Source organism: Brachycentrus maculatus, unplaced genomic scaffold (assembly GCF_059751285.1).
Source record: "Brachycentrus maculatus isolate JH-2025_06_01 unplaced genomic scaffold, ASM5975128v1 h1tg000081l, whole genome shotgun sequence".
Lineage (NCBI taxonomy): Eukaryota > Metazoa > Arthropoda > Insecta > Trichoptera > Brachycentridae > Brachycentrus > Brachycentrus maculatus.
Genome location: NW_028280835.1, coordinates 439,605 through 463,355, shown reverse-complemented (window position 1 = coordinate 463,355; position 23,751 = coordinate 439,605). Strand labels below are relative to the sequence as shown.

At 30.0% G+C, this 23,751-nt stretch overlaps 1 protein-coding gene across 1 annotated transcript in view; it reads right to left on the bottom strand.

Moving 5' to 3' along the window:
* Nucleotides 1–11,108: 11,108 nt before the first annotated feature.
* dy (transmembrane protein dusky) overlaps nucleotides 11,109–23,751 on the bottom strand; it is a 65,326-nt gene continuing 52,683 nt past the window's right edge. Inside the window, exons 3-4 of the mRNA XM_088257383.1 lie at nucleotides 14,095–14,317; nucleotides 11,109–12,697 (exon numbers count right to left, since the gene is read on the bottom strand). Of these exons, the coding sequence (XP_088113509.1) occupies nucleotides 11,250–12,697; nucleotides 14,095–14,317 (1,671 nt within the window). The 3' untranslated portion in view covers nucleotides 11,109–11,249. The remainder of the gene's footprint in view (nucleotides 12,698–14,094; nucleotides 14,318–23,751) is intronic.

Sequence of the window (23,751 nt, the reverse complement as noted above, 5' to 3'; positions counted from 1 at the left end):
CATGAATATATAACAAATGACAAAAACAAAGTCGACATAATTATACCAAATAACGATTTCTTGAATGAATATCAACAACGAGAAAGCAAGTATAGTCAGAAGGAAAGATACAATTTGCATTCTCATTTTTACAAAACATTCAGAAGGAAGACCCAAAAGATTGTCTACATATTCCAAATTTAATAAATTGTTGATGGTAAGGCGTGGGTTTATTGTTTGAGAACAAATTATGCAAATAATTCCCGACGAAAATGTTAAAATACTCCCAGTAAGCTCCAATGACGCAGAAATATCATATTCGCGTATCCTCAAATACAAGACACGGATATATTGTATAACTATTAGAAGCGAAATCATAGCCACAGATAATCGATACCACTTAGAACAAGGTGCAAGTTTCTTTGTGTTATATGAAAATTCTTGTATTCCGAAAATTACGTGAGTATAATTAACTGGTAAAAGGGCAAAATGTATGTTCCTTGGATTCATATTTTTCTTCCTAGTATAGTCAATGATCAATAATACGTTTCAATGATATTATATTCAGGGAGTTGATGGACTGAATTGAAATAATATGAATATGCCTTAAGTGTCCGAGCTTTTATAGCTACTTTTTAATAACTTTCAGTAATGAGACCTTCGAGGAAAACACATTTTTACACTTCACTTATTTTTACACGATTAGAGAATGGAACGATTATTATACAAATATGTATAAATAGAGACACCCTAACATAGATAAATATTATGGAAGTCTGGGTATGTAAAGGGCGTACGACCCTTAAGTACTAGGCTTGTTTAAGTGATCACTTTTTTTCTTCTTTTTTTTTGAGTTTTTTAAATTTTATTTGTTTATTTCATGGATACTTATATACATTTTTATTAGATGTATTACGACTTTTTAGGCATGGCCTGTGTCGAACCGAAGTACTTACATGTTAAAACAATTTTTTTATTATTATTTGTTTTGTTAATTATTAGATTATATACACTACATACAATAGATACAATAACAATTTACAGTATAAAGGTTTTACAATAAAATTATTACACCTGAACTTTAATTAATTCACTTTCTACCTTGTCCCTTCCAACGAGAAGCAACCATCGACGAACACTGTTCTTACTATTCATACATGTACCATATAATATTCACCATGATTGACAACCACACTATAATTTTTTTGGAACTCATATAATTCACACATTATTTTATGTGTGAGTTCTCATCAGCATCTATGGTTGATTTGAGTATGCTTTTTTTAAATCGAAATCCATTGTAAAAATGTATGCAAGATCCTTACCGAGTTATTTCACATACTGGGAGATTCTGTTTCACATTCTGGCAAGAAATATTTCACATTTACGTACTTCACGCAAGAAAATATGATTTAATTTTTGTTGTGAACTTAGATATTTGACCAGAAAAGATTTTTATAAGTTTTATAATTTTATATTTTAACCACCATATTATTCCATTAAATTAATACCTAATCAATCACATTTTTTTTTGTTTTCTTATTTATTATCTGTAAAACACGTCATCCATTCTCACATTTAATTTCTCAGTTATAAAATATTAGATGGTCATTTTCTCCCCCTCATCTCGTACACTACAACGGCGTAGGATGTTATAGTTGCAATAAAATTGTGAACGAAAGAGCAATCCATAGTGAATAATTTGCAAACAGACAATGTACAAGATCTTTTCATCATTTGATTCTCCAGTAGACCCAGACGACTGCGTTTTATATCATCTATAATGAAATAAAGATTATTCAATTAGACTTATATCAAATAATACTTTAGAATAAGATAACATTATTTTACCCAAAAACTTTTCTTATGATGCTTAAATAAATAACAAAATATGTTGGTTCAATTTCACTAAATCATCCAGCTAAATTGATTAAATCGTTAGCAAACATGATTTTTTATTGCAATTTTGATTTTAAAAAATTCTTTATTTTTAACACCGAACTTTTCTGCAGTTATTTGTATATGTTATTTATTTATTTTTTAGGGATGGAAAGATTTAAACACAACTATCTAAAGAAATTCAGAGGTTCATTTTGTATTTAAACTTTTTAATGATAAGGTGTATATTGTGTGCAATTAAAGTGATTCAATAATGAATGTTGACAAATTCCAAGTCATAAAAGAGATGAATCTGGATGTAAAATAGTAGTTGGTAAATGGGAATTTTTTTAACAGATAGATTACTTCTTATAAATGGGGAGTATCTTTTCTTGAAATGAAAGATTTAAAATGATATAGACGTTGAGAAAAAGTAGATATTTAGCTGCAACAAAAATAATTTGAGAGCGTTAAAAAAAACTCCATACTAAAAAAATAATAAAACTTTGTCTAGGTCCAAGGGATCACTTAGCGAAAAATAAATCGCGGTATTCGGTTTTATTTTTACATCCAAATTAATTATTCAAATTAATATTATGCAACAAATAAAGTATTTATTTACTTAGTTCTTGATATAGAATAAGCTTGCGAATCACTACTTTTCCCCGTTCATTTTCATACTTAAGCGCCTCACCAAAATATGTTAGTACCACAATGATCAAAACATACTGGAAACTCCAATTTATTGTAGACAATGAGGCGCCAATAGCCTAGAAAAAAATTAATTAATGAATGGCTTAATAACTTTTATGTTTCAATTAAATATTTCTTTATTTTTGATAACGAAGTAATATTTTAAAAAAAAAAACAATATGATAAACTTTACTTCTTTTATATAGGCTCCAATTTCATCAGTAAATATGAATGATTTCATTCCAACCAATAAAGTCACGAAGCAGCAAGATATTGCAAGCAAAATCTGAAAAGTAAAACAAATTGTCACAAATGAAGGCACTTATTATGAACAACTTCCTCATATTTTTATTAATTTTAACATATTATATGTACAGAGTAGTGCCATGGGTATCGGCAGATTTCAAAGTGTTTTTATGTAAAGGGTGTTTTTAGAGGTTTGGTTTTTAATCTGGTAAAATTGTTTCAACAGACAGTCAATTTGATAGTTAATTTGTAGTCAGTACGTTTTGCCATTTCACCATGAATAGACTGAATGACCATTATGCGTATCGTAGGATCGGTCCGGTATCCACCCATTCGGGTGGAAAACAATATTCAGCTTGATCCTTTTTTTCACCCCAAAATTTTATTCACCAATGAGGCACATTTAGGTTAAATGGCTATGCCAATCAGCAGAACCGCCGAATTCAGAGTGGAGAAAATCCAGAGCCTTGAGACGCCCTTACATCCGCTTAAAGTCACTGTTTAATGTGCTTTATGGGCAGGTGGAAAAATTGGCCCATATTTTTTTAAAGACGATGCCGGCCTGATGTTATGGTTAAGTATAATATATCCACAATACACAACACTTTAAAAAGCTTCAATACCCATTGCACCAGCCTGTATATTAGAAACAAGGTTATTATCAACTTTACAAAATTTAACATCTTTGTTTTAACCACTTTTTTATTATTATTACACTTTAGCCTACCGGTTTCGACAAGAACCTTGTCATCATCGGGGTTTATTAAATTCTAAAACATTTAAAACATAAAATACTCATAATTAATGATTTTAATGTTTTAGGATTTAATAAACCATGATTATGACAAGGTTCTTGTCGAAACCGGTAGGTTAAATTGTACTAATAATAAAAAAGTGGTTTAAACAAAGTTGTTTAATTTTATAAAGTTTATATAATGCGCCACGAAGTATCTGCGAAAAACATTCAAGAAAAGGATATTATCTTTCACTTACTTGAATCCCATAATAAGTATTGATCATGTGAATATTATCAGCAAGTTTGTCGTATACTAACATGAGCCTCGAAATCCTTTCACCGTATTCATCATTAAGATTTGTTTTCATAATTAAATCATCCACTTGCTGACAGTTATTTGCAAAAAATATATTTCGATAGTTACGTTCAACTTGTTGGTCTATAGTGTTAGGCCATGTAAGTTGCGCAATAAGAACTCGAAGTCGGAATATCACCATCCAAATATGAACGCAGTATTTAAAAACGGCCACTTCCATAACAATCGTCAATACGTAAGTAATAACATACACAGAGTCGATATATTCAAACCACATGAAGATTTCTTCGAATAATGTAAGTAAACAATAGAACAGCGAAATAAAAAGATAAAACAGAAAATCTAACCGCATTTTAATGAAAAATTCGGGTGGGAGGCGTAGAAGGTTGTCAACGTTTTTCAAATTTATTAAAAAAATAAAGTTAAAATTAGGATTTAAAATCTGAGAGTTTATGATGTAAACGATTCCTGATAAAACTGTTAAGACATTCTCCATGGTTTCCAATGATGTTCCAACGTAACTATATCCATTTAATTTTACTCTTAATAATAATTCGCGAATAAAAAATATAACGAAAACAAATAAAATTATTGCTAAAGCTAATCGATAAAACTTGAATAAAGGTGTATGCTTTTTATTTAACGGATTTTTTTCAATCCGAAGTAAATTCTCACATTTTTTGATAATGAGCGATTTCAGAGCCATTTTCCTGCTATATGAGATATTTTTAATAATAATTATTTTTATTACTTAAAAACATTGAAGTATTGATTAAACCATTTTTAATGGCAGAACATTATAATTAGAAAGCTTTTATTGATGTTCGCAGTAATGGAGACCACATTTTTAACTACAATTGTTTCTGCGTTTTGTCACTATTGTGGAAAATAATTTTATTAGCCCCTTAAAGCATTAGCTCAAATAATCAATAAAATTAGTAATAGTTATATCATGCATTATAAATAAAACGATTTTATCATATCAATTACTTAATGCCGATGTATTAGTCCTATTTCCCAATTTCTCAAAACGTTTAATAAATTACATTAAGTTTTGGATATGTGGAACGTATGAGTGAGGAAAGAACGGTTAAACAAATTTATGAGGCAAATGTTGTTGAAAAAAGAAGCAGAAGAAGACCGAGGAAAACTTGGCACAATCAAGCATATCAAATACTTGAAAGCGGCCGAATCAGGAGTCGAAATAATCGTCGGATAATAATAATGAGGAGATGCTTGAATGCGGAAGAGGCGAAGAATGTTTGCAAAATCAGGGTGGTATGGCGTTCTATTCTCTCTGCCTACCCCCGCGGGAAAGCGGTGTGATGGTTTTCGTAAGTCGTATTATGGTTTTTATTTGTGTGCGATTCACGGCCTTTGAAAATGATTCAAATTATAACTGTATTTTATGGTATGGCTTTATTGTTATTATATATCCTAACATACCCTTTAACTTTGATGTATCTATAGTTGTGCGAATAATCCAGTGATTAAAAGAACGATTTATTTATAAATACTTTTAAGGATCTTCTAAAAATGGAGTCTTAAACCGATTTTGCTTCAAATATTAACTATTTTAATCAGTTTTAACTAACTTTACCATAATATTTTGACTCAATTAGTAGATTGAGCTCAAATGAGCTAAAACAAAAGGATATTATTACAAAAAAACCTTTTTGAATATTTGAATAATATTTTCGATATAATTATCAGTTAATTTGATTGATTCCACTTATTTATTTAACCCTATATCGCTTCCTTCGTTCTATAAATACATTTAAAAAATCATTTGAAATAATCGTAAATTATACAAAACATTGATCGTTAATTCAAAGTAAATCGTTTTATTATGTGGCATCGATTTATATAAAACTTGGTCGTGCATTTTTACTGAAATACTTGCGTTCATAATTTTCTAAATTAGGTATTAGGTTAGGTGGCTCAAATTTTCATCATCCAGTTAAAAAAACAGAGTACAATTCCCTAACGTAGTACCTACATACTCGTATGCTTTTGCACGTTTTGCGGTTTTGGTACCGTAGAACGGGGCTACTTGAACTTTGGTGTACTACTTGAGCCCAGTACAAAAAAAATATTTAAATCGTGCTCTCGTAATACTCTCTCAAGTATTGTGACAATAAGTGTCACCTGCCAGGGAATCAATGAATCATGTCGATACGTTCATTATTGTAGACCAAATACAGATTTAAATATTTTTTGTACTGGGCTCAAGTAACACTTCAAAGTTCAAGTAGACCTGTTCTACGGTACCTGGAAATATAAATGTTGATAAGAACATATAACTTATTAATAATTGCTTACTTACTTGGCACGATAAAAAAACGACTATGGCTGGAAAAAAATAGAGAGAATTTGAGGGTTGAATTAATTGTTTTCTTTATTAAGCTTGTTTTAAAAAATACGACAATTCGAATGTTATTTCACATCACGAGTATAAATACCTTTTTGTTAATTAGAAATGTTTAAGCGAGGAGGCAAATACCATAAAAAAGTTAATCATTAAATAAGAAATTAGTGTGAATTGAAAAGCTTTAGTAATCGTCGAGTCGTAAAATCCTTTAAAATTATATAATTAAAGTGTCCAAAAACGTTAAAATGAAAAATATAAGGAGCACGAATGTAGTGAAATATGATATAATTTACGCTTTGATGCCAATTTACAAAATGGCGATACCTTTAGGTCTCCAAAAATTTTCATGTAAAAATGAAACGGTTATAAAAATGACAAATACAAACATGTTTTATTCCATTTTCTTGGTGTTGGGTGTAATATTTTTGTATTTATGTAGGGTTACCGGAAAAATAACACATTTTTCAAAAAGTAATCCAGCAATATCAATAATCGAACAGTTAGTGGTATTTTTTTTGGCGTTGACTTTCATATCATCTGCTTGCCTTTCGGTGTTTAAAAACAACGAAATAAACTTGAATTTTATAAGAAACGTGCGATGTGTTGACGAAAAATTAGAAATTCCGTCAATTTGGTATTTAGAGACAAGATCTTTGGTTATCAAAATAATTTTATTTATATTTACAATTTACTTGCTTTTGGGTTTTGGAGATTTTTATATCTGGGAAGACTCGACGAGTATTCTTCTGCAATCGTTTGTATACGTTTTGTTTTTTGTAAAAATTTTCATTGAACTAGAGTATTCACTTCAAGCGTGGACAGTTGTTCACCGGCTGCAGACTATTTCTTCACAAGTTATTAAATTGGTTTTTTCCTCGGTAACCCATGAAAATGTAATTGAAATAGATTTTCAACATCCCAGTCTACTGCTAGATGCCAAATGGAAGAAAATAACTGACGAGATGGAAAATAAAATGACATCAGAAGATTTGGATACAGGCGTACAAAGATTAATTGTCGTTTATGATAAACTAGCTGACTGTGTTAGAATCATTAATTCTTCATATGGTGTACAGGTAATTTAAAATTTGATTTTTCCAGTCCATTGAAATGTATACGATGTTTTATGTTTTTACTTACTGTAAATTATAATTATTCCAGATATTGTTTATAACTGCTAGTTCGCTGATGTCAGCTTTATCAAATACCAATTTTATAATTCTATCCAATTCTATGAATAGGGTAAGTGTCATATTTAATAAATTTCAATACATATATACAGATTGTCCCATAATCCAAGGTATTTATTTTATTTTATATTTTTTTAAGGGGTGTTAGGTGACCAAAAAATGAACAAATTACTTTTTGGAAAGTGCCTTAGTTTTTGATATATTTCCACTTTTATGAATTTCTCGAACATCTACGCCTTAGATCTGTGCCACTTCTTCAATTTTTCATGTTTTAGGATTATATATATATATATATATATATATATATATATATATATATATATATATATGTATATATATATATATTTATACATATATATATATATATATATATATATATATATATATATATATATATATATATATATATATATATATATATATATATATATATATATATATATATATATATATATATATATATATATATATATATATATATATATATATATATATATATATACATATATATATATTTATATATATATATATATATATATACATATATTTATTTTTATTTTATTTTATTTTTTTAACTGTTAAAGTTTAAAATAACAGATTTACGAAACCACTATCCATGGTAAAAATGCTAATGAATTATATTAAATGGAATATTCAATCCTACATAAGAGTATTTATTCATTTTTTAATAACTCTTTTATTCCTTCAGGACAATGTTCTTTTGGCAGCAGTAATGGTGACATGGTTTACATACTGGACCACGATTTTAGCCGTATATTCAGTCATCGGAGACAGCCTTGTATTTGAAAACGACAGACTTATAGTCACCATTAATAAACTGAAGATTTTGTATTATTTCGGAGGTAATTTTTCCTTACCTTTTCGTGGCTTAAATTTTTACTTGTGTACTCTTTATCTTTTAACCACAGTTTTATATGACTCATGAATAAAAAAATCTAGGCAACATTCGCTCTTTCGTGATTCTATTTTAGCAATAAAGTCACTCGCGTGTATGATTCAAGTTATATTGTTGAATTTTAGTTTTGCTTAGTAAATGCCACTATTTTAAACAGTATTAACTAAGAAAAACTTAAATTAAAAAAGGGATATATTTTACCACAAATTGACTGCCGAATCAACTAATGATATTTTTATTTTGTTTCAGATGAAGCTAAGCGATCTCGGCTTTGCGCTTTCGAAGATTTGATCAAGTCAAGGGACATGAAACTCACTGCTTGTGGACTATTCTTGATAGATACGTCACTAATATTTAGTTTTTTTGGTACAATTGCCACATATACAGTGATTCTGTATCAACTTAAAGGATAATAATTTTACTGTTAAATTTTCTGAACCACGTTTTTGATTACCTTGCATTCATATATGGTAATTAACGATCAACTTACATTACATCAATTCAATAAAATACCCTTTGCACCATTGTAAATTTATGAAATGTATTAATTGTTAACACTTAGTTTAATAATATATGTTTTTGATTTAAACATAAAATGATAATCCTTTAACACAACATACTTGATTTTAATTTTAAATACCAAATTTTACTTGGCAAATACCACGATTTTTTAAAATTTATTGTGAAACATGTTCCGATCCATTTTGTATCATATCAAACACTGTACCGATAATGATGCTGGTTGCATCGAATCACGTGCTACAATACAATCATATTTAAAACATAGTAGTATTTATAGATGATAATGTATGAGAGAATGCATGAATGTGGAAGAGGCGAATATTGTTCAAAAGACAAATTTATGTGGCGTTCTATTATTTCTATCTACCACTGCGGGGAAGTAACCTGATGGTTATTGAGTCTTTACCTTACAAATATTTTTTTATTAAAAATATGTTAAAATTTTTTGCTACAAATATATTTTTAACACAAATATATATATTTTTAGAAATTAGGGGAATAAAATAAGAAACATTAAAATAAGGGAATAAAATAAAATGTTTTAATTTTGTTTGAATAACGTATTCGTTGTTTATTTTGAGCTCAATATAAAACAACAAAAAAACACTAAAATATACTTAAAACAAAATAAATAACTTACCTAGGGCCCTTATTTAAAAATAAATATTAAAACATAATTTATTATTTAACTTAACATAAATGAACACACGAAAACATACAGAAACGGCTGTTTAACTATTTTGTAATTTGTTAATTTTGATTATTTATTTATATGCCAGTAGATTTGTAAAGTATGAAAAAATAAATTGGAAATAATTGAATACATATAATATTTTTGGTATTAATCAAATATGACATAAAGGGATTGTAACGTGTGTATTTTTAATAATAGATAAAAGGTTTATATTTATGGATAGTGATTAAATTAAATTGATTGAAAATTTTCTTGAAGGCAAATCGGATTTTAATACAAAAAACAACGTGATTTTAAAGATATTTTCATTTCATAATTTGTAACGAGTTGTTATATGTGTCGCCTACTTTCGAAATCCGCTAGATCCAATTTTATAATATTTTAAAATAAATACTCTATATGAATGCCAATTGTGGGGTTTAAAATATTTATATACCTGAAAACCCTGTTAAAAAATACTTAAAAACAGCTTTGTATTTCAAATTCCGCTATATTAATCAAACTTGCCTTTGACCCATAATATACAATAAGAGAGCGGGTATAGGTCAAAAATTAAGATGGTCTTATTATCGCTTTGTGTCTTGTGTTTTTTTTAAATACTGAAAAAAATCCAAAAAATGAGAAAATTCTCTGTTTCATAATATTTTTTCTTAAGGTAGACAAATTATTGAAACATAAATGTTACCCGGAGAATTTTGCATTTTTTGTAAAATCGACTTACATGGATCAAGCGCATTTTGAAAGTAGGCTACACATATATAGTATGTATATCAATAACATGATAATAAAGCATTGAAATAAATATAAAAAAAATATGTATAGAGTAATTGTTTCAAGAGATAATAAAGTTAATTTATAAGAAAGAATGAAAATTTTTAAGTGACTTGAACTGTTCACGGTAAAACCTAAAATTTCCAAACGTAAAGCCTCATAAATCATTGATACCACACAGTCATCAGTCTTCACACACAACTTAATATAAATCTTAGATTAAACAATAAATTAAATTAGTGATAAGTCTCAAAATTGAGTTACATTTTTGCGACGTAATTACTACGTCGACCTTTTCCCCTCATTCCCAACTAACCCCTATTCATAAATAACTAAATTCTACAATTAATTAATTCCTAGCTATAATATCAGGTATATGACTGGTGTTTATTATTTCAGCTTTAATAATGCCAGGTGAGTGAAAATTCAAATTTGAGTATTTTGGTAGGTACTATCATTTCTATAAAATAAATATTTTTATATGAAAATATGTACATATTTTAATGTTGTATTATATAAACAAGAATATTTATATACATATTTAAAAAAGATATTAAAATATTTTTAAGCATTCGCGACTAACAAACGTTTTGTCGTTGGTTTAATAAAAAATATATATTTAAAATAGATGTATTATATTATTATGACCTGAATAAACATACATATAAATCAGTTACATACTTACGAACATTAAAAATAATTTTGAGCACTTTGATATAAATATATTTATAACGTTATGGCTGCGTATACTTAAACTATTCCTCCACCCTCCCAAAATTCAATAATAAATTATTTGAATATAAAAAATAAATTTTGCGTTCTAATGTTTCCTAATTAATTGAGTTTCTTTGACTTGTTTCAATTTAACTTGCATTTTTTTTAAATCCTGACACTATCTGAATTCGAAAACATAGATTTTTGCTAACTAGTTCTCGCTCTATGAGTAGAAACAGCTTTTGTTTTTCTTTTTTGGGGAAATAGGCTCGCTAAATGCCAAAGTCTTTTCGTGAAGACCAGAGAACGGCCTTAATCGAATGCAAAGGAAAGCGGACATAAGACACGATACGATGAGGATACCCAATAAAACAATTAAGGTGGCAGCGAATCCTGGAGTTGTCATGCAAATCATTCCTCCCGGAGGCATCTCTTCCCTCGCTGGGAATACCATAGTTTCTGATGACGTGTTGTTTGTGCTTTCATCAAGTGCGAATGTCAAGTCTCCCGTTGATACAACTCTGATCACCCTGTTGACACCGACTTCCTTTTCTGGGTCAACCTCCCTCGTTCTTCTCACTCTGCGCTCGTCCCTAGGACGTCCTCCGTGAAGGAATGCTTCCAACGGTAGTGGAGGAGGAGGAGGTGGTCCATACTCAGGTCCAGGCCTTCTTATCTCTGGTCCCGCGATAAGACCTTGGTCTGAGCATTGATCGGGGCATTGGTATCTGCAGATCTGTATTGTACATTGGAAGTGCACTTCCATAGAATCCGGGAACTTGAAAGCTTGGAAGTGGGCGTACGACAAAACGGAAGCGCTTGCTCCGAAATTCTTTATTTTAGTAAATCTGGACATTAGCTTCGGTCTTGTTACGCATCCCTTCTGATCCACTAATTGAATTGGTGCGCGTTTGCCATCATGAGCCATGCAGTTTCTGACCAGCATATCAAATTTAGAATCATCGTCCTTGATAGCTAGTACCATTGTCATTGTCTGTCCAATCTTTACTAAGCCTGACACTTCCGAAGCCCAAGGTCCTTTGCCCACCTGGATTTGCATCCAGCATCCTACATTGTCTCCGGCGAAATCAGCTCTGACAACGTCTAGCATATCCACTGGGAACGGTCGGAAGGTTACAGACTTTTCGTATTGATCATGCCAAGTACAGCGCAGTTTTCTAGCCTGATCCCAGACCTCTTGTACTTGTGGGTCGTATTGGATAACGATGATGTTTTCGAAATACGTTCCAGATCCTGAGTCCGCTCCGTATCCATAGAGTCCATTCTCAGTGTTTCCTGCAGTACCACATGCATGGATGCTGATTTCGAAATTTGCTGACGTCCTTCCTAAGCCCGCTGGAAGATGGACGCAATTAAGATTTGAATAGTGTCCTTTAGAGAAAACGATTCCGTAGAAAGGCTTATCGAATCCTAGAAAGACCTTCATTGAATTCTTCTCGCATTTAACGTCGAGGGAAATAATCTTGGGCATTTCAGGAACTGGTGCTGGCCAGATGTCGTTGCCTCCTGAAAAGATCTTGTCCATGGCTTCTTGTTGGATATTGTTCTTCAGCAGCTGGGGTGGAGGGGGAGGAGCCTGCTGTCCCCGGTAGCCGATGTTGTGTTTGTGGGGTGGACCCACCAGGTGCCCGTTCGGTACCCGGGGTGACCCTGAAACATGTTTACAAATAATTAGAGGGATTTTTCTACATGAAATGAAATCCACCATATGAAATTGACAGTATTAAAATAAAATCCTCTTTTTCTAACTATGAAGTGAAATTAAATACAGTAATTTATCACTTCATAGTAAGAAAAAGAGGATTATATTTTAATATTGTCAATTTCATAGGGTGGCCATAATAAATTATCATAAGTCTGTAGTAAATATATTAACTAGTGAGGTGGGATATAACATAATCAATTGAGTAAAATTATACAGGTGTAAATAGTTTTTTTTTTATTGCTTGTTACAATTTTGATTAAACCTAACGTCCATGTGGGTGTGAAATTTAGCTACGGCTTATGCAACCCAAGTTTCCAGCTAGGCTCCAACTTTAAAAGTTTTATAATATATTTCTTACTTGTGGGTGGATTTACTCTTCAAGTTTAAAGTTGCTTTAATTTCATGTAATTTTTTAATGAAAATTATAGATAAAAAAAACTCGCTATCTCGACAAAGGCATGCATTTAATGAAAGTTAGAAATAAAGTTATTTAGGTAGATGATTTTACTTCTGAGTTTGTTAAACATGAGTTCATCTAGGTGTAATATGCCAACAACGCAGGTTTTACGGATTATCTAGTATTCAAACCGATTTCAGTTTAAAATAATGTGTTAAGCTTTTCAATAGATGGCAGTAGTAGTTAGCTTCTTGTTTAAATATTATCAGCTGTATTCATAATTCAATAATTTATATGCATATTAAGAGACTCTACGATAAATCGCAGTTTCATTTTCTTTAAACCCAAGTAACATTTGACCAAATTGAATTTTTGCTTAAAATACCGTTTTTCTTTTGAAAAAAAAGATTTTCTTCGAAATAAACAAATGGTTTTAAAAATAAAAAAATATTAATCGTTAAGTTAAGGAATTAAAAAAAATCATAAAAATGGTTTTGCAATTTATCCTCGTTTAGTAAAAAAACGCTAATTCCAATATCCATATAAGTATGTATATTTTTTAAATTGCGCGTAGAAGAACGAACGACCTCTAGCGCGGTCGTTCGCATTTTGAATTTGTAGTCTGCGAGTTTCCCTTTAATAATTATTATCTAACGGAGAAGGCAGAAATTGTCGAATTAAATTAACCATACAATAGGGAACCCAGACGGAATAAGACCACCTGGAAAACGTCTAAAGCGATTGAGTGATAGCTGGCAGTCCACATCACAAGACACAGATAAAAGAATAGACAGATCTTCGAATCTACATGAAGGAAGAAGAAGAAGAAGAAAAAGAAGAAGAAGAAGAAGACGAAGAAGACCATGAAGAAGAAGAAGAAGACTAAGAAGACCAAGAGGAAGAAGAAGAAGAAGAAAAAGAAGAAGAAGAAACAAATCTACAGACCTAATTGCAGGACTCTGTTGGGGTGCTGTTGAACGTTGAAGACCAAGTTCGCAGCCTGGCTGGCCCCAGGTTCCTGATCGCCCGACTCCAGCGCGATCTGGTCCGTGTTGGGAATGTCGTTGTCGTCTCGGTCCTGCAAGTTGTGGTGGCCATCTTCCAACTGGTCCTCCTGCCCGGATACCGCCTCAACCACCTCTACATCCTCGCATCTGGAGTAGGCCAGCTGGAATAAGGAAATGATTGATTAGATCAGTACATATCCCTCACTCCTTTCAATAACGTCATATATAAAAAATCGACAATTTTCAGTTGCATGTTTTCGGAATGCCCAAAAAATGTATTATATCCCAGCAAAAGCGGCATATTTTAAACATAATATTTACCTTTATTTTTACTTTTTTAATATTGAAAGCATTTACTTTAGTAGATCATAGTGATATATTATTTTGAGGAATAAAAAGAAGTTGTTTTTTGATCACCTCACACTTTTATTAACAACCAACTAGTTTCGTCATGAATAAAACCCTGAAGAGGGCAACAAGTTGATGCCGAAACTAGTTGGTTGTTAATAAAAATGTGAGTGGATCAAAAAACAGTCTTTTTATTTCTCAAAATAATATTTATTTACCCGCTATAAGGCAGAAAGTGTTGATTTTGCTAAAGTATACTAAATATTTTTCAAGTGGGGAAAAAACATTCAGGTTTTACCTAAAAAGATCTGTTGCACAGTAAAAATTTCAATAAGTGGCTTAATATTTATTTTTAATACATTCGATTATTTTATAAACTTTAAAAACGATCTTCTGAAAAATCAAGTTTTTTTATGATTGACGCCAGTTTCGCAGTCAAGCTTCTACCCAACTACGCCACAGCGCCTGCAATTTTAATTGTGTATATTAAAATATTAACATGCATTTATTCCATTAGCTCAAATTTGTAGAAAAAAATACTTGGGTTCCTCTCCGACTCGTGTCTTAAATTCTTGACCCAAAAACCTAAATTCTTACAGGTTGATCATCTTCATTTCGTCATTCCTCCTCTTTTTCACCAAAATTAAAGCCTTGTCATATTTTTGTGCAGGTCTATTAATTTAATTGAAACGTTGCTAAAAATGATGACAGCAGTATTGCGTATAAATTTACACTATTCAGTACATAACTAACTTTTTTTCTAGTAGTTATTTATTAAATTCTAAAAAAAATATATATAAATAGCATCATAATTTTGATTGATTCATTTATGACGTTGTGTGACATCAGTTGTGACGTTTCAAAAAATCTACGATGCTTTATGGTTTATAAATATTATTATTCAAGCTCCTGTTTACATCTTACAGGTGCATAGGCCGTCGCATCGAATCGATGCAGCATTAACTGCGTCAGAACTTATGGGACGCGAATCTGATTTGGGAGGATGCAAAGGAGCTGGCAACCGACAGTTTGGAGACAGTTTGTTGACTCCATATGTTCCACATAGGGAGCGGATATGGTTTAAATAATAAAAAAATTGCCATATGTATAAATGTTATAGAAAATGTATTATGTTGTACTTAAAAATGTAACTATATTAAATAATAAAAAAAATAAAAAAAATAAAAAAAGTGTAGGAGAATCAGTTAGGGGAATAATGAATCTATGATTCTCTATCTCATTCATTTCCTTGAGCAAATATATCACTACCAATAGCATATTCACTCGATGTACATATTATACAAAATCAATTTCGCAAGCTCTGTTTAAGGATATTTCAAATTATTATGATTGACATGTTAAAATCAATGAAAAACTCCCGATCCAGAGATAATGGTGTTTTTCTTGAAGAATAATTTCTAAGTGCCATGGGATAAGTCGTGGGATATGAAGCGACCACCGTATGCTTCAGGAGATGACACAGAAATGATAACAGCTGAACAATGGATGAGAAACATGCTGAAAACACACATATCTCCAGTGTGTGAAACGTAATCTTTGACCGCATGTTGTAAAGTTTTTATATCGTTTTACTGTATATAATGAGGCGGACTGCGAATATCGTAAAACGTTTAAAATCGTAGGTATTAATTAAATTAATGATGGTGCACGTAAAATCATAACCTACAGATTCAAATTATGGAATTTTTCAAAGGAAAGATTGCCAATATTATATTTATAAATTAAGATGATTTTTTAATGACTGTTATAATACAAATTCCTTATAGATAAATATTTGTGTTTTTATTATTCACACAAATATTTCAATTTCATACTATTTCTGTGAGCCTAAGGGGTTCATTATAAGAAATAGGTATCAAATTTTTGAAGAGTGGTTTGAGAACCGAGAAACTCTGACTTAAGAGTCCGCAACACTAACCACGGGACCATAACCCGACTCCATTGTTGTGTTTAGTTAGTGTTGTCGTTTCTGGTTAATAGAACTTTAATTATAATGCAGTGCAGTTGTACAACTATCACAGAAGTTCTCATAAAGTCATTAAAATAGAACCTAAATATAAAAGAGCGGTTCATAAACGGATAATGGAAGTGGGTAGATATGAAATATATCGTATCATTGGACCATGTCGTATTTAATTGCAAAAACAATTTTCTTTCTTTATAATTAAATAAATAAATATTGTAAAATGTGCTCTCGACATTGGAAAATTTAGCGATGACAAATCATTGTAATTTTAAATGATTTGTATGATGAAATATATAAAAAAAAATATATAAAATAGTATTTTAGAGAATGTTTAAACCTTTAAATTTAAACCAAGTTTATGTATCTTTATTGCAAACCTTGAGGTAAAGTGTTCATATAGCATATACGAGTAAATTATATAAATACATTGAAAAAACGTTAATAAAATGTATTTAGACCACTTCATTGAGCGAATAAATACGAATCGAATAATTTATATGTGATATATATTATCCACTGACACTTCGTGATGGAATTGCATTTTTAATTTATTATTAGATTAAAACCAATATTTTTAGCTTTTCCACTTTTTTTATTTGACCAGCTGGTCAAATAAAAAAGTGGAAAAGCTAAAAATATTGGTTTTAATCTAATAATAAATTATATGTGATATGTAGCGGGTTTATTGAAATGTATTTATAAGCAATAGATTGATGAGAAGTAAGAAGCTATAACTGAGATGAAGATGAATGAGTTTGAAGAAGCTACATATTGGAATGGAAGTCAATAGGCCACACAAATCTAGGCTTTAGAATGAAGTAAACGGGATGGTCAAGCGAATACATGTGTACACACTCATATCTACTATGGATGCAACAGATACCTACCTGTATAAGAGCATTTCATACGTATGTTTGTATCCTGTATGAATTTTTTTTATATATCAAAACCAAACTAATTTCTTTTCAATTTTTACCCAAAGTGATTATGTATGCAATAATTCATGTATACTATGCATAGATCTCTCAAAATCGCTTAAGAATTGTAATAAATATGAAAAAAAATAACAAAATTTTCTTTTAATTTTAAATATCGTTGTATTTGATTACAGGATATTTAATAAAATATGTAATAATATTATCCACTGTCCATACGACGCGTTATTATTTTAACCTCGTTTTGAATAAGCAAGATTTTATTCATGCATATTTATTTACTTATTCCAACTTATTTAAGTACCTAACTTTAAACGTAAAAAAATATTAAGAAACTGTGTTTTATTTTGGATACTTTTTTTTGACTTATAAAAATCGACACTTATAAAAGTAGGATTTAGGATTTCGACGTCATGTTACTTAAAATTATTATGGCTAACAATAATTGACATCAAATATTTAGAAAAAAATACATACCCATATAAATGTCAATAATAATACATCCACCATTATCAATATGGTCATGACTAAAGCCTCCCTATATTGTCCTTACTGATAAATAACAAGAAACAACATTTTCATCAAACTCCTTTACATCCTTCAACTTTAAAAGAGCATAATTCTAATATTTAGGCTTCACTAACGGTCTTTGATAATGTTACTGAATGTATCGAATTACATATCGCAATAGATTTTAGGAAAAAGTGGTATTTACTGGGTAAAATTAAAATTAATAATCCATTGATAATTCCAAAAAGTGACTACCAATTTAAATAAGTTTACTAAATTTACTTTTGATAGAATTATAATAATTTCTGTAACGGAATCAATGTTTTATTCAACTCAATGTTTAGAAGCAAAACTTACTAGGTGAAAATATGATTACCTTTTTTTACACAGGTATATTATTTAATTCTTTATAATTTATGAGATGGTTCAGACATTATACTCGTATGTTACATTCTTTCTTGGAATTATAAACCAGATGTTAAAATTTATGCCTCGAAAAACTGTTATGATTGTTCGATTAAATTTTGCACCTCATAGAAATGGTTTGATCACTTTTTATACACGGACTCATTTGTTTTCTTCTTGTTGACTGTGAATGTGAATGCTGTGTGGCATACGACAGAGGAAGGAAACTGCGGCCCGCGGGTTGTACGATACCAACCACATTTTTGAAGTTATTAAAAATTTTGTGGTTCTAACTAATTATTATCAGAATAACATAATAATTTTGGACACATAATATAGCGCCATTTTCGAAAAATACTACCTCAAGGGAGCTTTTTCAAATATTGTTGCTATCAGAAAATAACGAATATTCTATTACACCAAACATTATTTCAATTCATCAAAATACAAATGTTTTGAGCTCAAAAATAACTCATTATCTACTTTCCTTTACGAGTAACAAATGATTACACTCTTCTTTGCATTTCATATCTAAGGAGAGCAAAGATATACAAATATTTCAATTAAGACACATTTAAAAGAGTGGATCACCCTCATTTTACTTTTTACGTAACTTCTAATTAGGTAAGTACCTACTGAAAAATTCATTGTTATAAATGTTTTAAATACTATTTTCGTATATTAGGTAGTCTAGCAGACGAATAGTTGTGGATTCAGATCTAAATTCTAAATTACGATATCTACACCACCTGCCGTATAATTGTTTTTTTTTGTTTGTTTATTATTTGAGACTGTAATTTTTTTAATCATTCATAATCAATAATTACAAAAATATGTTCTGCGAGAAAAAAAAGAAATTTTTTCACTGATTCGATTAATCAAAAAAAAATCGCGTTTTCAATTTTTTTTGAACTGTTGAAAAAATATAATTTTAACTAATATAAGGTGTTTAATAGTCAAAGCATAGTTTTATTTTACCTTTATCTGAGAAAGTATGATGGCATAGGTTTTTTGACAGGTGACGATTTTGACAAAGACGCTTTTATTTCTCATTCATTAATTCTCAAGATTGCCCTCGATTCAAAAAAATTGCAAGGCCCTGGTGTATAGTGTATGGTAGTAGTTTCTTGCATGAATGTGTGTAATTGCCTCTGGGTGAGCACTTGGAACATTTTATAGTTTGTTGAGCCTACTGGCGATATCAGATAATGGGGTCAAAAACGGTTCAAACAACTCGATCTTCGCATAAGAATATACCCAATATTACATCCATGTGTTTGTGCGTTACATAGTATAGGTATAGCCAACAGCCACACCTAATAACGAAAAAAAACAATTTAACCTATTTTAGAATTAAATTAATTTTGGTGGTAGTTGTGAGGTCTAGATATTCATCAAATTGGAAATAGTATTTTTCACAACATTTTGAGTGTGTCCAAATACTTGTTCACAAAATCTGGATTATCTCCAATTACAGGAGTTATTTTCATATTATTTTTTGATAATAAATAAATAATAAAATAAATAATAAATAAATAATAAAAATGAAAATGGTATTTTCTGGCGTTTCTCATGTGTGTGATTATAATCCGGGATTCGGATCTCACATACTAATATAAGAGTTTCTACTTAGTAAAAAGCTTCTTTACATCTCACCAATAGATGTCTCTAGTGAAGTTTTAGTGATTCATGAACAAGGTTTCTAAATTGGTTCATATATATAGAACTTCCAAGAATTTGAGTAGTGTGGTTGTCAATAATGGGTAGAATTGGTGAATGTTACACGTGTGTAAAGTGATCACTTAAACCAGCCTATGACGGTCGTAAGCCCCGTAAATGCCCAGACTTCCATATTCTTCTTCATCTTTGATGAGATGTCAAAAAATAATAGATATTTTTGTAATTAAAATAAAATTACAAACAAAATATGCAGGAAAAAATTATATGTAAAACACCATCAAGACCCTTTTTTAAAATTCAAAAACACCACACTTCGTGACATGCAATATGATATGATATTTAGCGTTTTTTCCGCATAAATAAGAAAATATTAACCTTTTTAAAGATAAATTCTATAAGTCTAATATTTACAAAAATTAGGTTTCTTTGAAAATTTTGTTTCTTTTGATAAATTCGATAATTTGACATATAATTGTGAATTAGAAATAAGTAAAAAATGTATTAATTTCCAAAAAATTAAGTTTGATTTTTTAAAATTATATGAATACAGAATAATAAATAAAAATATTTTATTTATTTCTCCCAATGTTTTTCAGTTTACATGTGATACAAGATGTTGATTATTTTTAAAGCTGCGTTTCTATTTTCCAGTTATTCAATGACATACGCGCTTACATTTTAAGACTTAACCACAACGACATAAAAATATTTTAATATTCCACTCCAACATAAGTTGAAATTGAATGAATGGAGGTAAATGAAAAAGCCGGAGGAGGAATACTAAAGATCTCGTTCCGCTTTCTTCGTTAGTTCATAGAGCACGCTCAATTGATTTACTGAGTGCCGACTCGTAAGTTGTGCACTGGAGGGTGCGCTTAAAGCATTTTATCGTAAAGTACCGGAGAGTTTGCTCTTAAAAAATCCATAATTTAGGTAAATACACAATAAATGAACGTGTATGGAATTTCAGCATAAAGAGCTCGTTCTTAAGAGTTCTTTATTCATTCACTAAACATTTATCTTTCATATATTATTTTGAGAAATAAAAAGACATTGATTTTTGATCCACTCACTTTTATTTCTCAAAATAATACATCAATATGATCCACAAAGTTAATGCTATCAATATTCAAAATATTTATCTTTTAGTTAAACTTGCAGGAAGTCGATGGTATTTTCTTTTGTAGAATCAAATCTCACACTCAGAATGCTGTAAATAAAATAACTGGTCAAATTATAAGTTACACAAAAAAAAACGATAATCATGTTTTCAGGCTGATCTTACGTATGTGAATATAATCCAGGATTCAGAGACGCATAAAAAATAAACATGGATTACAACACTCAATTCTCGATTTCTTTTCTTTTAGTATTATTTTACTTTTTTTTATAATAATATTATGTTCTGACAGAACTATTGATTTTGGGGCTTTTAATTTTAATTATGATTGAGTTTAAAATTCATATTTGGTACCTACGTGTTTGTTTGTATAGTGGGGTCGTATCTGGTGGATTTAAAAGGGTTATTCAATGCTCGTGGGTTATGGGAACTACACTTGGGATCGTGACGAACAGGTTAGAGTTCGCAGAACTAAGTGGGCCATCTACGGAAGTGGAGTTCTGCATCCACGAAAGGAAGATGAGTCTAAAAGTATGACTTCATCCGCTGTGGTCGCAAGTCTAATTAACCAGAATATTAGAAATAAAATATGTGTTCATATTAATATCCAACAGTAATTTTATATACTTTATATTTGAAGCACTAACTTTGTGATTTTCCATTTTATAATGAAAATGTAACTTTGTTTTAAAATCACTATAAATGTTTCATTATAACTTAATTATAATGTCCATCGGTTTCGAAACTAACCGCTTCTTTATCAAGACTGATTAATTTTAAAACACTATCTACTTAACAAAATTATTCAAAATATTTTGACAAATGTTAGGCAAAGGAGCTTGGGTAGATCTCAAGTAGCTTTATTTTTTGTATAATATGTATGTGTTATTATTAAGTTACAATAAAATATGTATTGTGATTTTAAAATAAAATTACATTTTAATTAACATTTTTATTTTATGTGAGTTAAATGAGTTATATGTATCCATTATGTGATTTAAACTCAAATTATTATACCTAGTACCACATTAATTCCAAAAAATTTATTACTTTCAAAATTTAGAAATCCAAAAAAACTTAAATTCTAATAATAATTTCATAAATAATATTCCGTTTCAAAATTCCTCGCCTTTGTTTTCCATTTTTCCTTCATTCTCAAACTCCATCCTCCCTGACTAAACCCCTCTTCTTCTAACTTACCCCACTTCCTCACTTACAATACAGATAATTATTTATGCTTTAGTTTATATTTAGACCCGAAGATGGAAGTATCTGTATATTCCAAAACTAGTCGTTAAAATAAATATAACTTAAGTGGTAAAATACAAGTGTTTTCATTTACAACTTCACCATGTCTTACCATAAAGTGAATGCCAAAAAAAGGGTAAAGTAATTTAATGATTATTACGATAATTTTTATAGTTGGCAATCGTTCCCCGATCGTTGTCAACAGGTGATAAACGAACCGGAAGTTTGACAATCTCTGGGTCAGATCCGTTGTTTCAGACTACATCTGTGCGGAGTCGATCAGACCGATGGATCACCCTGTTTGTAGGTCCGTTCGGCTGCTGGTCATAGAGAAATACGGTCGGCTTCTAGGAATCAACGGACATACAGGCCTCCTTACCTCCGCTATGACTCTACTATGTATGAGCGTACAGGGTGAGGCGACCTGGCATCGAGCCTCATCAATCTAAACTTGAAAGCGCGGATTGTCAACCAGTGGGGGTGGTAAATAAATACGTTTAAGAATCATCTCATTTTTTTCTTTATTTTTAAATTTTTGCATTTCACAGTATAATATAAATACGAGTACCAAAAAATATAAAAAAAAATCCCATAAAGGCATGGCCTGTGTGAGGGTAAACATTATATTTTAGTATTATAATATTATTTTTTTGTCATCTCATTAAAGATGAAGAATGATGAGATGTCAATTTTTTTTTAATAACTCCTGTAATTGGAGATAATCCAGATTTTTGAACAAGTATTTGGACTCACTCAAAATGTTGTATTCTATTTTGGGTAAAAATTGACTTTAACAGAAAACAAAAAAAAAGATGAAAATGAAAAAAGTTAGCAAATACTATATGAGTTATACGTTTAAAAGAAAAAGGAACTTACATCTGTTTTTTGAATAAATAATTTGAACAAGTTTTTAAATTGATAAAAAGTGTTCCGATAAAAGGGTTTCTGCTAAAGGTAACTAAATCGAATATATAAATAGATGGCTTTTGTCAACTAACATATACTCATGAGATTGATCATATATCTAGGAGTTCCTAAAATTTGAGTAGTGTGGTTGTTTATCATGGGAAGATTGGTAAATTTTACCGCATTTGACAAGCCATAAGACCTGTAAATATCCAGACTTTCATATTTTACTTCATCTATGTTGAGATGTCAATTTTTTGCCGATAAATCGTTTATAATTGAGAATTGAAAAAGCTTTTTGTAAAATATAATAACTTCATCAAGTATTACGCTTTTTATATTTTTTTAAATATGAAAGGTCTCTTACAAAGGTCGGCAAACTTATTTAGCCAAGGAGCCGAATATGCACATTTTAAAAATTAAAAAGAATCTTGAGAGCAGATCTGTTATCGATTC